Source organism: Cinclus cinclus, chromosome 10, assembly GCF_963662255.1.
Source record: "Cinclus cinclus chromosome 10, bCinCin1.1, whole genome shotgun sequence".
Classification (NCBI taxonomy): domain Eukaryota; kingdom Metazoa; phylum Chordata; class Aves; order Passeriformes; family Cinclidae; genus Cinclus; species Cinclus cinclus.
The window spans coordinates 11,186,386-11,204,078 of NC_085055.1; the positions used below are offsets into that span (position 1 = coordinate 11,186,386).

At 45.1% G+C, this 17,693-nt stretch overlaps 1 protein-coding gene across 1 annotated transcript in view; it reads left to right on the forward strand.

Moving 5' to 3' along the window:
* IL1RAP (interleukin 1 receptor accessory protein) overlaps positions 1-9,546 on the forward strand; it is a 30,176-nt gene extending 20,630 nt beyond the window's left edge. The window contains exon 10 of the mRNA XM_062499277.1: positions 8,828-9,546. Within this exon, the coding sequence (XP_062355261.1) occupies positions 8,828-9,546 (719 nt within the window). The remainder of the gene's footprint in view (positions 1-8,827) is intronic.
* The last annotated feature ends 8,147 nt before the right edge of the window (positions 9,547-17,693 follow it).

Genomic DNA, 17,693 nt, shown 5'->3' on the forward strand with positions numbered 1-17,693 from the left:
CGCTCTTGATTTTCAGTTTTTTGGAGGCTCAGTTGATTGTCTGATCCTGATGCCTATTAAAAGTTCAAAGTCTGAATTTCTGCCAGTGCATACCACCCCACTTTGAATTCATGGACTTTGGTTCAGGACCTACTGGTGACAAAGCCTGTGCTGAGAAAGTCCATTGGGGGGTCCCTTTTGAGTAGGAACAGGAGTGCCTGCTGGATTCTCAGCCCACCTGCCTGACAAATGGAGCAGAATCAGGCTGGGTTCTGTTATCTTTCTCTCCTAGATTGTTGCCAGAAGCACCTTGAATTTTGAGGGTAAATAAATATGTCTGTCTCAGTGAGACAGCTGCAATCTTGGTGTTGTTCCTTCTTGAAGAGAGCCCAAATGACGTGGCAGGGCACCCTCCAGGCTCAAATTGCTTGATGCCAATGTCAGGCTCAGAACGGGTTTGCTCTGAGCCATTTTCACCAGATGTCCATCTCCCTCCCTCTGCTGTTTCTTGCCCTGTTCATTTGGGAGGGTGTAATTTTCCTCCCAGCACAGCTCTCCTGGACTCTCTGTCCTTTACCTTACCCCCAAACATTTCCATCTCTGCCCCCCACAGTCCCTGCCATCCTTAAGCCAGTGCCAGCCCTGCAGAGCACTGCCAGAGTGGTTTGTCACTGCACTGCCATCATGATGCTGCTGGGGCTTCCCCGGAGCTTCTTAGCCAGGATTTCACTAATCTCCTTCTCAGGAAAGCATGGCATGGCAGGAAATAGCTTTTGGCAGCTGATGTCATGCTTCCAGAGTGCTCATCTGTGTCATGGGTAGAGTTATGTTGTCCTTGATGAAGAAACAGTGGGAGATGGATTATCCTGTGAGTTAGCTGGCATGAACTAATCAGACGTGTTTGACAGCTAAATAAAGTTGTCTGTCAGCATTATTTTACTCTCCATTGTAATTTCTGACCAGTCAAGAGTGTTCCCATATGAAGGAAGTGTGGGAGATCCTGCAGCAGAGATTACAAGGTCCTGGATTTGCATTTACAAGGGATTTTCATATTAATTACAGGAAGGTGGCCAAGGACAGTCTACCTGCAGATGTTATAAAATGAAAGAAGATCCACAGTTACCATGACATTTCTCCAGCTCAAGGGGTGTCATTTTTGGGACACCTCACTAAAAGTCCTGAGTCAGTTCTAAAAATGCTCTATCTGCTTTCATAGAGAACAGCAGCAGGAACAGATGGATGAGTAACAGGAGTTAGGATGGTAGCATTGCAAAGCAAATTATCCTATGAGGACACTTGGGGAGGGTGTAAATGCTTACTTTATGTGGGGGAACGGAGGCAAGAGGAGTGAAGGGAGTATCTAGAGTCATTCTGAACATCTGCCAGATGAGGACTTAAGCATAGACATTCATGCTTCCTGAAGCCTCTTCAGGGTGCATCTTTCCCTTGAGTTCATGTGTTACACAGCTTGCAGTTTCCCTGCTTTGCCCCAGAGCCCCTTTTTCCCCTCTCACTAGAAGGAAGCTAAATCTCAGCCTGAGATCAGCAGCCCTCTTGGCTGCAAGGCATCCTGACAGCACTGGGTGGTGTCACTGATGTGTAGTACAGTGAGTTTTAGATGTAGCTCTCTTGGTTATCTCTGTGTAGCATGGGGAGGAGGAAATGCATCTATAGGTAGTCTGGAGCTGATAGAGAAGATGTCACTGTATGGGTAGTGGGAACCAGCCCTGGTGTAGGAGGTCCCACCTGGAGTCCACTTACAGGGTTGGGAAGCACCAGTGTCATCTAGGGAAGGTGTCCAAGGGATTTATTGTCCCCTTCAAGAGGCACCTGGTGTCACAGCAGCAGCTCAGCAGCATGTTCTGGGCATCACTAACCACCTCAATGTTTCTTTCTCCCAGTTGTCACAGACGAAACCCTGAGCTTCATCCAGAAAAGCCGACGTCTACTTGTTGTCCTAAGCCCCAACTACGTCTTGCAGGGGACGCAGGCCCTGCTGGAGCTCAAGGCTGGCCTAGAGAATATGGCCTCCAAGGGCAACATCAAAGTCATTCTAGTGCAGTACAAAGCCATCAAGAAGAGCAAAGTGAAGGAGCTGAAGCAGGCCAAGGCGGCCTTGAATGTCATTAAATGGAAAGGCGAGAAATCCAAGTTCCCAAAGGGCAGGTTCTGGAAGCAGCTGCAGGTGGAAATGCCAGTGAAAAAAATTAGCAGGAGTTTAAGCCTTGATGGGTTGACGCATATCCCTGAAAAACGTTTGACACAATCAGAAAACAAACTAAAACACACTGTAAAAATCCACAATTTAGGCCAGGGAGCGGGGAGGAACTCAGGATTTTTTCCATGAAGGACCATGTCCTGAGCATTTCAGATACTAGTTATGTTTTCCCTGCAGCTTTGATATTGCTCTGTCAGTAGAGAGACCAAAAATGCAAACACCTACTCTCTGCAAATGTATGCCCTTGTTATCAACCACACAAGCCCTAGGCTTAAGGTCTAAATTTGCTATCCAAGTGAGATGCTTTCAGCACCTTGTGATAGCATGGCCAGCACACCTAGATCCAGTTCCTATGGGACCTTCATTAGCATCCAAGACAGAGCTTCTTTCCAATCCTAAATGACTTCACTCCTTTCTGGTCCTCAGTCCCTGTTGTGGAGGCTGAGGAACAATTTGCATCACTGTAGAGCCTTTCCTGCATGTCCTGGGTCTGTCGTTCCAATCGCTTGTAGGATCACAGACTCCTGCTGCACTGTGGGGAGTGTAGACTCTTGAAGCTCCTCATCTTTGCTCCCCAAATTTCCTTTGAAGCAGATGCACCCAGGTACTTTGGCAATGAGAAATGGCTGTTACAGAAGCATTAAGAAAAACCCCACAACTTTACTGGATGCTATTTGTATTGTGGCACATCTGGTTACAAGTGCTCAGTCTCTGGGACTCTGCTGTCTCACAAGGACCCCAGATACTTCAGAGCTGCTTGCAATCCAGGGAAATTTCTCATGAGTACAGGCCATGGAGCATGTGAGAGATGTTTCTTTGTAGAGTAAACTCAGGGACTTCACAAGCACTACAAGGAACCCCAGTGCACTATTTACCAGCCTACTCTCTGTGCCACTGGCTGGGGGAAAGCATCGTACAAGCTGCTTCCAAGGTCTTTGGGATGACATGGATAGAAGTCCAACTCGGACACCCCACAAACTTACTTGAACTTCCTAAAGACTACTAGTTCTGTCCATGTAGGTTAAGACTGTGAGGACAGGCTGAGACAGCTGGGAATATTCTCCCTGGAGAAGGCTCCTGGAAGACCTTTTTGTGGCCTTTACATTCTTAAAGGGGGCTTATAACAAAAGCGTGTACACAAAAGTGTTTTTTCTAGGGCCTTTTGCAATTACCCCTTTAGGGACAAAGGGTAATGGTTTTAAACTAAAAGAGGGTAGATTCAGACTGTATTTAAGGAGGACGTCTTTTACAATGAGGGTGGTAGAACACTGGCACAAGTTGCCCAGAGAGGTGGTGGATGCCCATCACTGGAACCATTCAAGGCCAGGTTGGACAGGTCTGTGAGCAATCTGATCCAGCTGAATATGTCCGTGATCATTGCAGGGGGGTTGGCCTTTGATGGTTCTTCCCAACCCAAATTATTCTGATTTTATAAAGACTGCCTTCAGTGCCTGTTGTTATTTCTAATTCAGGGCTTAGGTTTAAACTAGGTTTGGCTTTACACAGCAAGTCTCTCCTCATCTTGATTCCAGAGCAGAGCTGCAGAACAGAGGATGTATCTCAGATTCTGCAACATTTGCACAAAACAGAAGCACAAAAATCCGCTGTGTAGGTGTCCTTGCTTCAGCAGGAGAGGGTGTGGTGAGTTAACCCCCATCACACAGGTCATGCTGAGGAGGGAACTTTCCTCTCTCTCTTGTTGGACAGACCAAAGCACAGTGGGGCCCTGGCATTGACTGGTGCTATTGTTCACAATGTTTTTAAATAAAACTTCAGGCTCTGGGGGTGTCTCCATACTCCTACAGGTCCAAGTGCAAGAAACTGCCCACTTGATCGTGGAGTTCAGTATTATACTCTCCAAGTGCATGTTTATTTTTATTGGGGATGGTTGCTTCAGAGTGACCTTTGACTCATGCATTCATTCTGTTGGTTTCCAGTGGGTGAAGCATAAGCATTCATAATAGCAATATAAAAGCACTACAATTAGGAGTCTCTGTACTATCCACCCAGCTGAGCTGGGAGCTTTGAGGGCATCCCAGTAAAATGCCCAGCCTTAAAGGTGTGGGACTGAATCCTGGTGTCAGGGAAACCTTTTGCCCTTAGCATTTTATGATTAATAATGTTATTCCAGGGCTCCAGGGAGCCGTTAGTCAGCAGCTCCCCACGCCCTTAGGTGCTGTATGTCGTGTTTAGGAATGGTACCCCACAATTCCGTGCACCCCCTGAAACCATGAACCCCTCATTTTCCCCCTCTCCCTCTCCCTGCAGAGGGTGGGAGAGGAGAATTGGAGCCACAAAAGGTAGAGATCCTGCCATGAGATAAGAAAAAATTACTGGAAACAGCAATGAGATAAGAAAATGAACATTAGCAACAATACTGGTGACAGAGGGTACGAGCAATGAATGATTCCTGTGGAAAAAAACCGTGACAATTGACCATATCCAATCGTTCCTTCTGCTGCACTGGCCCAGCTGCGCTGTGCTGCAACCATTTCTCTCCAAAAGAGACCCTCCCTTCCCCCCACCCCTTGCAAATGGTATAGAATAACTTTAGTGTCCTGGACATGCTCCCTCCTGACTACTGAAAAAACTAACCCTGTCCTGGCTGGAACCAGGACACTATACAATGTGTAGCACATAGGGCTTCTTTCTAACCATCCTCTTCATCTTCCCTACCCCAAGTAAGCTTTGATTTAAGCAGGTAAAATTGCAGTTGGCTTCACTGGAGGCAGTGGAGCTCCTCATCTGCTCAGAGGTGCTTAAAAGTTTTGTTAAGAGCTTTTCTATTGTGGTTGTCTGTGGAGGGACAGAGCTGCTTCCCACACTCCAGAAAACTTCATTTGTAAGAGATAGCATCCATACCTGTGCTTAGCTTTCTGAAACCATTGCAACCCTGTCATTCTGCCCAGCTTCACTTTCTTGTTTGTGTTTTAAGCATCTCTGTAATCAGCTGCCAGATCTGCAGACAGAGGGAAGGCCCTGAGGCCAAAGTAGACCTGTGCTAGATTCCCATATGATTTTTAAAAGATTTACTCCCAATTACTCGTAAATTGAATTGACATCCCACACCTCACTACATCGCATCTCACTTTTGGCTGAGTTACCAAGAGAACTTATGCTTATGTTTTAGTAAGTCTGATTATTTTAGGAAGTTAAATCCACATCATGTATTTTACTGATTTTATTGAAAGAGTTTTCCAGATAATTAATAGACCTAGACTTTCTCAGGCATACACTGCAGTGACCTTTGGTGTTATTGCAACCCCAGAGTAGGGTTACTGAGAGACATCAGCAGGGAACCCACAAGACAAAAGGTGCAATGGTTTGGAAGGGGCCTGAGAGGACAGAGGGAGCAGTGTGGAAGGAAAAGTTCTAGAGCAGGTTCCACTCACCTAAGAGCATAAACACTGCCTTTGCTGGGGTCTTTCAGGCCAGGGGTAAAGCCCAGTCCCAAGTGTAAAGCAGATCTTCAGGTGCCTCAGATACACTTGTCATTTCCATTCTATACCACATGCAGTTTCCATTGTGGGATTCTGTCACAGCATCTGTCTGAATCAGTTGATTCATTTGAATTTCTGTGCTCTAACCTAACATTTATCAATATGCATCTCATGCAAAGTTCCTCTTTGTTTTTTCATTGGGAAACAGCATGGCACAAATTGGAAAAAATATCTTCCTTTCCTGTGCTGTTTGATGTTGTACAGCTGTTCCAGAGTTTTCCCTTTTCTGTATGTTTTTGCCTTTGTGTGATTTGGTCTGTGAAGTGTCAGTATTATTTTATTTTGCTTTTCAATAAAACATTTTCATTTTTGCATTTCAGTCCTTGTGCATTTCTCATAAGTACCATCTTCCCATTATGTCTGCAAAATGCTGTTGAAGTTGATTAAGTATCAAAATCATTTGGGGCTCCTCCTTGGAACAGGACATTTTCCTGGCTGTTTCATGCTGTGCCTGCAGAGACACCTGAGCTCCCAGGGTCATCCAAGTTGAAGCACAGTGACACACAGCATTCAAATGTCTCACAGCAGTGGACACACACACACAGAAAGTCTCTGATCTGAAGAGTGCTCGCTTGGCAATTACAAGACAGAAAGATGGGAAGACAACATAACCTCTTTGCTTTAAAGATCAAATCAGAATTTTAGAAGTCTACCCAAAGCACAGAGATCAAACTCATTCTGAGGCTACTTTGCCCATCAGCTTCTGGGTTCAGTCAGCTTCATGTTTTCTCATCCAAGTCACTTTCTTGCCCATTTCCCATGTTTGCCTGCCCACAGGTAAGTTGAAAGACAGCCCAGCACTTCCAGACCACTGGCAAAATGAGTACCTGTGACAATCTATGGATTTGAGGTCTATGGCTATAGGATCTGTGACTGTAATCCTTACAATCTGTTACATCTTTGGGGGTACTGGGGAGACACAAGTAAACCAATAAAAATTACACAGTGTCTTTTGCAAACATTTAGGGTTAAATACAGAAGGTTTATAATAAAAAGGTTCATAAGTAAAAAGTAAAAAAGGAGTACTGGATCCCCAAGCCCCTGCAGTGTTATTGCTGCCTGACCCAGTGCTGTTTCACTGGGAGGGAAGATCCTTCCTACACACTGTGAAGTGTCTCTCAGGATTTTTTCCTGAGCTGCGTAAACACTGCAAACTGAACATCCCAAGCTATCCTGGTCAGCCAAGTCTGAACACATCCCATTCTCAAATATATCTTTGGAAATTTGAACAACTTCCTTGAAAAAAAAAAAGTCTCAGAAAGAGTCACAAAAAATGAGTCTCAAAACGTGTTGCAAATTCAAAATCGATAAAAGAAAACCAGCACTGTCACTTCAATCAAAACATTTCATTTCAGCAGCATCGGAGTCGTTCATGTTAATTGAACCTGGGCTTTTTGAGCAGGCAGATAGAATAGGTGGCCTCACAGGGGCTGCTCCTGCTTATATTTTGCTGTGATCCTGTGATTCCAGTTTGAAAAAGAAAGACCTTTCAAACCAGCAAAAGAGATTTTTCTTTCACAAACTGTTGAAGCCTGGCTGTTTTCAAAATAGATTTCAATCAGTTGTAGAAAAGCTTGAATGAGGTCTGGACTCAATAAATTGGCGATTGCTGCCAATTCTTTTTGCCTTTGAAACAGAGTGGTAAAAATGTGTCATGGTGGTAAGTGACAATTCTGACAGAACTGACCATCATCTACTTTTGGTTTCAGTGAATCAGTATTTTCTTGTGTTTGTTGGGGTTAACCCCCCCCCCCCCGAAGTTTTTATACAAAAAAAACCAAAAAAAACCTCAAAATTATTTGATTTGTTAACCAAACAGTGCCCTGTTTTCTCCATTAGGATATTACTGTATGGTCATTTTTCCTGTCTTGGTCTCCAAATAATCTAGTGACGAGTTTTACAGCCAGTCATACTTCTTTGAAAAGTATTGTTCTGTACAATATTAAGGTGCATCCAGATGCAACACACTACACCTTCTGCTGTGAGCTAAGAGACAACCAAGTGCTGGGGGAATTAAGAGGCACTACCATTGCGGGGGAGGAACAGCACTTTTATTCATATAAAAGACCAGTGTTCCACTATCAGAGAGACAGGAGGATCTCCAGCCTGAGGAATGAAGGCTTTAGCAGTGTGAAATGGAAGGGAAGCAGGAGGCAGCTCTTCTTCCCAGAACAGCTCTTTGAAAGACATTCCTAGAGGCAGATTTTTCTCTCTAAATGTGCAAGAGCTCTTACTCTAATGATCCTTGTCCTGCTTGAACACCAACTTGTCCTTGGGTCCCCTCTCATCTCAGGCACCAGCACTTAGTAAGTGTATGGGTTTTGAATTTTTTTTTTTAGTTTTATTATTCAGCTTTTGTTAAGTTGCTGAGTGCCACAGCCATATAGTTCCCATCCTTTCCACTGCTCACCCTTTAGCCACTACACCTTCAATATGCTTTCTGCATCCCAAGCCACAGGTAGAAGTCCAAGGACATCCTTCGGGTTTGCTGCTTTTCAAAATTCCTAATAAAAGAGATGTTGCTCTTGCCTGGCACCATTCCAGCTAAGCTTCTTGCTGAGCTGTACAACTTGCAATTAATCCCAAGAAATGCTTTGAAGGACAGTATTTCCACCGCCCAGGATGCCTAGGGGAATGGGTGGAAGGGTTTAAGGCTGATATTTTTGCTTTCTAAATTTGGAGGTTTCTACTTAAAGATGAGAGCGCATGATGGGGGGAGGTGGGTCAGCCCCTGCAGTTCAAGCTGGGGCAGGATGACACGATTGCTTTGATGCCCTGATGCAAAGAGTTGCTCAAGCTGTGGGCAGGTGGTTCCCAAACAAGACCCACCCTTTATCAAATACCTGCACTTCCCTGGGCATGACTGATGCTGTGCAGGGCAGAAGTCAGAGTACAGTCATGGCATGTCCTGGCTTCTCATTTACCGCCTCAGCCTTCTCAAAAACTCACTTCACAGCAAAAATGCTGCCAGCAGGAGTGTGGGCAAGTTGAAAGTCACAGCGCTTGTGCCAGGTTTCACTCTGTGGAAAGAGGGATCTGGGCAGGTATGCCACCAAACAGCTTCATTAGCTTTTCTCTCCCCACTCCCTTCTCCTGTTGCACCCCTATTCCTCTGCCCTTATACTCTTAGATACCACTGAAGCCGTGTTCGACTTCATCCAGAGGAGCCGCAGGATGATCGTGGTCCTGAGTCCCGATTACTTGACAGAGAAGAGCATCAGCCTCCTGGAGTTCAAGCTGGGCATCATGTGCCAGAACGCTATAGCCACCAAGCTCATCGTGGTGGAGTACAGGCCGCTGCAGTGCACCCACCCCAGCATCCTCCAGCTGAAGGAATCTGTCTCCTTTGTCACCTGGAAGGGGGAGAAGTCCAAGCGCTCCGGCTCCCAGTTCTGGAAGGCGCTGAGGCTCGCCCTGCCGCTGCGCAGCCTGAGCGCCAGCGCTGGCTGGAACGAGAGCTGCTCCTCTCAGTCGGACATCAGCCTGGACCCCATCCAGAGGAGACGGAGCCGCTTGAAAGGGCAGCCCGACCCACGGGGCGCCACTCCTGTGACTCTCACTCACGGAGGGACGGCCTTGGCCTCCGAGTCAAAGGCCAAACAGCGAGCCAAGCGCTTCCTGACGTGCCGGTGTTGTGGGACCTACTGCAATGGCAGCAGCAGACACAAGCAGCAGGCCGTGGCTGAGCCCAGGTGGGACAGTCACCTCTGCAACCCGGGCTCGGGCAGGCCCCCGGCACAGGGCCTTCAGGGCAGGGGCCGAGCCGAGCCTCCGCCGGCGCAGGGCCCCGCTCTCGCCCTCTGCCATTACAGTGACATGTCGAACAACAATGACTTCTACGTGCTCTAGCGCATAGGCTGAAGCACTGCTGGTGATGGGCCAGTGCAAGAAACTCCCTGCGGCCTCAGGTTGTTTTTACCATGTCACAGGCTGGCACGGTGCCACTGAGTGTCAGTGCCGTGCCTGCATGGAGGACTGCAGCAATATCACTGCTGCTGACCTGAGCCGGGGCCTGCGGCCATGCACAGAGCAGGGGCTGAGGCCTTCCTGCCCGGGTGCTTCTCCTGAATTTAAATTGCGAAGCGGAGCTGAAAATGTTTCTCTGGCACTTTTCCCACACCGTGGCTGTGTTTGCAGCAGGGCTGCTGCTGGGGTGGGGTGCAGGAGGGAGGGAGCAGGGAGAGGCCATCCTGTTGGCAGTAACCTCTGGAGAAAGGGGAGCGAGCCTGCATTTTGCAAAACTTTGCTAATGAGGGTAATGGGAGCCCCTGCCACTACAGTTGTCCACTGTGGTCTAAAAGAACTTGCTCAACAGTTTTAAGGCAAGCCCTTTCTCTCTAAATAAAATTGATTTCTTTAACCGGCTGTCGTAGAAACTTCCATAGGAACTGGTAAATGCTGTAGCATTGTTCAGCAGGTGGGGCCTGGAGATATGGTTTGCCCAAGAACTGTTCTGTTCCCAGAACTTGCAGTGGACTCCTGGGCTTGTCCCTATCCCCAGTTCACCGTATGAGGAATTTGTTCTGTCAGTTGGGTGCCCTTCCACACAGCAGGAAAGAAAACCATTACAGGGAATATGATTTAAAAAATTCTCTGGCTAGTCAAAGGGCTCAGGGATAGAAGCAAGACCTCAAACGCTCACAGAAAACCTGTGGCAGTGAATCTGAGGGGTTAAAACTCAATCACACTTCATTAAATAACCAAAAGAGCCTTTGAACAGTCTCCCTGGGGCTGCTGTTTCTTCAGTTTGTTGAGCTGGTTGTCAGCACTGTTTCCCACTCTTCTCCTGCACTGAAAACTTCATTTGTCTCATTCCACATTGTGTAAGGATTCCTCTCCCCACCAAGGAAAGGTCTAATCCTGGGGGTCGGTTTCTTGCCTTCAGCTGATGCTCTGGCATGACAGACCTGCTAATACACTGCATTTGTTTTCTTTCCCTGAGACCACAAGAGGAATCCTTCCACCACTCTAGTCAGTCTAGTAATTGCCTATCAGGTTGGCAAGTAATTATTTTTCTTCTGCCTTGAAAATATGATCTGAGCCCTTGGGCTACAGGGTCTGGTGGCCCCAGGACCCGTATCTGATGGCCTTAGGTGGACTTGCTGGAGCTGTGAGGAAGGGGGTGGGGGGCATGTCTCACTCATTTTAATAGTGCTAAAGTCCAGTTATAATTAATATATCACTTTCCTTCCCTCAGCAGACCCTCTCCCTCAGTACTGCCCTGACTTTTTTGATCCTTTCCTTCTGAGATCAAGCACAGCTGACAGCTTTCCTGTTACAAGCCTCTGTGAGCTGAGTCCTAACAGCCTTCTGCAACAGACTGAGAAAACCTGGTGCTGAGTCAATCTAAATAAATGAAGGGTAACAAACCCCTACCAACTCATAGGAGATAAAAATTCAGACTCTGTAGAAGTTTCCAGGTGTGGATTTCTCTCTAATTTCCATCAGAAACATTGTAAATTGCTCAGAAAAGCTTTGTCCATATGTGGCTATTTTCAGTGATCAGAGGAGAAGCAGGAATGAGGTATTTGGAAAGCAAGCTGATACATTGCAGGATGCGTTGTAAGATATAATCAAAATGCTGTGAAATTACTCCAGTTGCTTACAATTAAATGTGGGATGGTACTGTCAGTGAGTCTGGTAGTGCTGAAAAGTGCAGCTACAAAATATAAATAATTTGTAATCAATCAGCCTCCAGAGTCAACATATTTATTATTTGTTGGCATTTAAACAGCTTTTATTTATGGATTTTGCCCTTTTTTGAGTGTGGTATTGTCCCATGGTGGTATTGACTATGTGGTATTGACTATAACAATGCAAAGAGAGAGGAAACAGCTGGAGCTCCTCACAGCTGCACAAAATGGCCAAATGCACCTTTTTGGGGAAAACTGTCATCTCGTCATGAAAGAACAAATGCAAACTAGTAATGACCATTGCTTTTCCTCATGCTTCAACAGAGCCAATGCAATTTTACCACTCCTTTTCTGACCCCATCAAATGGATCCAGGGTCTTGTTTACTTTCATGACAAATACTGAGACATGGTGGGTTCCAGTGTGTGCAGAAACCCTGCCCCCCAAGGCCAAGGTCCCAGGGGCCAAAGGCACATCATGTTGGAGGGATGTCCAAGCAAGGATATGGGAACAAACCCTGGAACCAATTTCCATTGTGTTTGTCTCTCATGCTAAGTCACAGCTTGATGTGCTACTTTAGGACCAGAACAAACTCTTTGTGGAGTTGAATTCTGCTCTCTGGAAATCTGTTAAAATCTGTTCATGTCCCATCTGACAGTGACTGGTGCAGATGGACTGTAGACACTGCTCTCTTCTCTGGTACATGTGCATTTGGATACAAAAATGTAATAATTTCCAAAATTAACTGGCAGCACGGTATTACAACCTTCTTCACCCCACATAGTTCTTTCAAAATAACAGTTCAGCAGGAGCTGAGTTAGCATATATGTAGAATTTCTACTCTATCTTAATATAAAGACATTAATACAAGGTTGAATATACCACCCACGGTATGCAATGGTAGAAGGCTACCAGATGTGCAGAGCCATTTGTACAATATTTCCACTGCTACCTAGAGGTTTTTAAACTGTGGAAGGGTAGTGCTGCTAGGAAGACACTGAACACAGGTAACTAAGCAGTTAGGGGACACAGTCCAGTCATGTGGTCCATCTCAACATTAACCTGTCTTCACTTTAGTGACTGCAAAGGTCTGGTATCTAGGAGGTGTCTCCCTAGCAAGTGCCACTGGACATACCAATAATGGCCTGCTCTTCACATCTGAAATGCTGGATGAATCACTAACCTGCAAGAACTAAAAGTAACTCTCTTTCTAACATCAAACAGATTTTTATTCTAATCTGTTACACCAGATGCTGACCTCAGAGCATCTGATCTAAGTGTATTTATAGCAGACATTTTCCCCAAACAATGACAAGATTGTGAAGGAACCAACAGATGCCAGAAATAGGGAAAAAAATTCTTCAAACCTTTAATCCTTGCTCCACATTTGTATTTTATCTTCCATAATTGATTTAGCACCAATACCTGAGAAGGGCAGCACCACCTCTAGGATGGTGTTTGCCCTGTGTGACACACTCAGCCTAGGAGTGTAACCCGGAGTCATGCCAAGCAGGGGAGGGCAGACCATAAGAGGGTGCATAGGGGAATATAGGTGCTCCCTGCTCACTACCCAGGCATTTGGCCTCACCTGGCATCCAGAAAAATGCAATGCTGTTCTGGAAATATGCAAGTTAAAATACTATGGACTGAGCAGGGAGACACACAAATAACCCTGCTTCTGCCTGCCCAAATCCATGTGAAAGAGATGCTGGGGTCTGACTGTTGTCCACATGGATGTTCACACTGGATACCATCACTGGTCATGCTGGGGAAAGGCTGTGGCTCTAACATGACATCCTAAATGCACCACACGGGCTCCTTTTGCAAGGATATTAATGACAAATCTAGATGCTGCAGAATGGTTTACAGAAGAATAAAGTCATATTAAATTCTTCATAGCACCAGACACAGTAATGGCCAGACATCAGGGGACACAGCATTTACATTGATATGCCGTAATCAGGCTAATGATTTGTACTCCAATAAAATGTATCTGCCACAAAGTCATTTGGCTTGAAAGCACCAATGAGTTTTCCAACCCATCAGTATTTGTTCAAGAGAATAATAAGCTTCAGCCTTATTATTGTGCCTGATTGTTGTGTAACCTGGGTTCTTCCAGATGGGGTGCTGGTTCTACTCCTCTGCTGCAGCAAAGAGACTTTTCAGGTATTTTTCTGTCTGTGGGGGTACTTGTATGCTATTGCCAAATCATCTGACAATCCATTGCCCACAAAAGGATTGTTTTCCAAAAGGTTTTTGTCGTTTCCTTTGCTATTAATAATTTTCAGACCATAGGTGGCAGAGTGTCTCTCCTGTTGCCTGGGCTGCACAAGGAAGTGAAATCCCTGACCTGCAGTTATTCACTGCTTCCCACTGGCCCTCTTCTGCATCCCACTGCATCTCAGTGGGAAAACAGACTTGACTGCTTGTCACCTCCAACACCTTTCCCGAGGAAGTGCTATGGCAGAGGTGTCTCCCAGCATTCCACTGGCATGATTTTAGATGAAATTTTTGTTACAGTGCACTGTGCCTGCTTGGGGCTAGTTCATCAGGAAAGGCAGATCACGTTGCATGCTTGGTGAAGCGGGAAATAGCGATGACAGGCAATCCTTGTTCCATCTGCTGTGGTTATTAGCAAATGATGTTTTATTTATCACCAGATCACCACCGAAGATACTGAGACACTGACTCCCATCAGAAACTTGTCCAATAACAAGTTCTTACCTTCTGAGATCTATAGGTTAATGGTTGAAGAACCAAACCTCTGCTGCGTGCAGGGTGATGCTTACAAAGCGTTACCACATCTATGTACCCACAGTTACCAGCCAAGCTGGAAGTACTGTTGATAGAAAAAGGTCATTTGGGAATATCTGCTCCCATTGAGCCATTTTCACTGACTACTGCTGATTACAGTGACACCTTGGAATTCCACACGTGGGCAGTGCCATATTGACCAGTCTGGGAATGAGCCTGCAGTGAGCTATATAGATTCACAAAGCACTTGAGCTTTCCATTCACAGCAAATTCCATTTCTTTGATTTTATTTTTTTCCCCTCCTCTCCTGTCCTCCAGCAGAACAAAATCAGCACAAGGCAACATCAAAATTTTCCATGAAAATGGAAAATGTGTGATTGCCATTTAAATTATATTTTATTTTACATAAACATGTTTTGAAAAGTTTTTAAACAAAGCTCAAAATGTGCTATGCTGAGAGTGTCAAAATCAGTCTGGTATTTCACTTCTGTTTTGCTTACAGCATGCTTTGTTAAGACTAGTGCCTTTTAAAACATTTCAACTTAAATGAAAACAGCATTTTCCTTTGGAAAGCTGATTTCATTATAAACACATCAGATCTGCACTGGTTATCAAAATTTTCCTTTTCTACATATTGGCCCAGCACTCTCAGTTTTCAGTATCTGCAGTTTCTCAGACTGCTAAGATTTATTAAATATTTAGGTCAGTGATGCCATGAGCTCCTTAACCAGCCCTCTAGCTATTGAAAAGCCTCAAACTATATTCTTACAGCTTCCTGGAAAAAAAATCAACATGTTTGCATATCAGATTGTATCAGCTCCTCAAATCGCACTCATGTTTGTGTATCAAGTCCAAGAACTTGGCTGTGGATAATACCTTACTATCTCTCTCCTCTGTACACTGCCAGCACAAATGGGGATGTCTCTGCAGACAGCAATCCATGCCTTCTGCTTTGCTCTCACTCTTTCCATGCACACGGTTGCCAGTGAAAAAAATTCTGCTCCATTCATGCTTACATTTTAATTGCATGTTCCTATCTAGAGGCAAGCAAGAGTAACATCTATCATTTTGTTTCACATCTCTGCTTCGAAAGCATCTGCTCCATTTGGGGATGCAGAAGAGAGCAGCTGCTGGCTCCCATTCAGCATCAACCTCCCAAGCACATGTTCATTTACCTGCATTCAGCATCAAAGAGCATTTCAAACTCACTCACTATCCATTTCAGATCTGCATGCATGAAGAAAACCTAGGCCAAACCAGCCAACAAATATCTGGCATTTCCCTGATACCCACATCTCTTTTGGCTGGTTTCATCCACTCCAGCAGCACAATACTGTCAGAGTCCTGTCTGACCCAAACAACAGTTTCAGCTCTTCTGGCACCAAGGATCCGAATGAAGAAAAGTGAGGGTATCTGGGCTATGTCAACACGTAGTTACTACCCAGCTCCTCAAATAATCATCAGAACCCTGCTAGGCTGCTCTGTTAGTGCTGAGTCCTGGTTTTCTGCTGACTTGGCTTTGTGCTCCGTTTTCCCTTGAGGTCTTCAAGGCTACAGTTTAATAAATGCCCACAGCGTCATCAGGATCCATTAATATCATTAATTTTAAGCATTTATTATTGGGTTTTTTTTGGGAGGTTCAATGAGAATACCTAAGTAACTGGGCTAAGTTACCCTTTTCCCTGGGGACACCTTGCACTTCTGTTTCTTTTTGTTATTATCAGTAAGCCAGACCTCTCCCACGTGCTGCCTCTCACTCCTGCCAAGCTCCTACACACAGACATAATTGGGAAGATGCCCAGAGCTCGCTCCAAGCTTAATGCTTTGCTCAGTCCAGCTCAACTGCTTGCAATTCCTCTTCCATGAATTTTATGCCAAGGGGGTAGCCAAGGTCACCACCTTGTAAAACTAGATCAAGATGATTTAGCTTCCCATCTTCTTTTCTAATTTAGCTACCCCTCTGTCTTGCCTGTCTTAATCTGAATCTTCCTGATAACCATTCCCATGCAGACAAGCAGCATCCAAATATTTCCAGCTGCTCTGCACACCAGCTTGACTATTAGAGAGAGACAGACTTAGCAGGTGGCCGGGGCTCACCATCTGGCTATACTCCATTCCAACCTGCTTGCTTGCATTCTCTCACTTATTCTTCCCTGAAGTACAGCAGCTTCTCTCCTGCCCTTACACCCCTCTGCTCCAGATAATTCATTCTCCAGCATATTCTTCCTCCATCCTCCATGGCTCTAAGGAAGTGTGTGCCAAGTGCTGTCAAGGGACCCCTTCTCTAAAGGGACTTTACTCTTATTCTGTGCAATCCCAGCTGTCTGACAGCAAACTTCCTCAAGGTACACTAAGTTTGTTCAGTTTGGCCCTGCTTTCATTGCAGAGGTCAGTACAACAGATGCTTTGGAGCACTGACTTCATGAGCAAGCCTGGCCCAAGTCTGTGTGCAGGTGTCTGTCTGCCAGTTATCAGCAAAATGCTGGAGCAGCCAGATCAGAGCAGCCTGCAGGTTGTCACCTCCTGTCACCACCTGCTTCAGCTGAGTGAGTGGCTTATTTTTAGTCTCTGGTAGGTGATCTTAAGAAAGGATTTGGGACAAGGAAAGATGTGGCAGAGAAACTAGATCGCATCATTCCAATTAAAAATAAGTATTCATCCTGGCATTTCCAGTTGTACTTTTATACTTTTATTTATGACAGGGTTATTTTTTTTTTTTTTTTTTGGCAAATAAAGTACTTGGCAGTCAAATAGCAGCTCTCCATTATACTTCTACAAAGTGAAACTGTCACCACTCATTTCACAGACTAAAGACAACTTTTATTATTCTCTGTTTAGTCAATGCTTTTACAGAAATGCTGGAATAAGGACAGAATTGCCCAAAAGCAAGCTCTAGGGCTATTGTTGAGAATTCCTGGCTGCCTGGCTGACACCTTACCAGCATTCCCCATTGTCACCTTTATTAATGAATTGGACTTACTACTTCATTATATGGTTTTTGTTGCTTTCCTCTCAGGTTGACATTTGGCCTTTCTTTCAAAATACCTTGTGCTGCAACCTCCCTTCTGTTATAACCAGGGAAAGTTTGAAGCCCTTGCTATCTCTCATTCCTGTCTACAAAAGCAGAGCAGACTGGATTAATATTAGATTAGTTACATTAATATTTTCCTTCATTTTTGAAAGACAGAAGGCACCAAATAATTAAGTAACATTGCTAGCAGGTGGCAGGGAAAGTCTTTGCAACAAGTCCCACCTGCAACAACTCCTTTACTGACTCAAGCCACTCTCTTCAGGACACCCCATTAAATAATCAGTCAGCATTTATTAATCACATCAGCAGTGTCTGATGAATAGAGCTAGACAAGCAAACCCTCACAGAAATGTCTGAGAACTGGGGCTGGATTGAGGTATATTACCAAAAGGTCACCAGAGAACACTTCTATGGCTCATTATGGTAAAACATGACTTGTTACATCCCTTGAGGAAATATTCTGAAAGGTGGATATCTGAGTGTTTCCAGGTACCTTAGTCTAGGTAATTGCTTCTGGTTACATGAAGACTTCATAGCAGAGAGAGAAATTTTTGCGGCCATTAAACTCAGTTTGTTCAA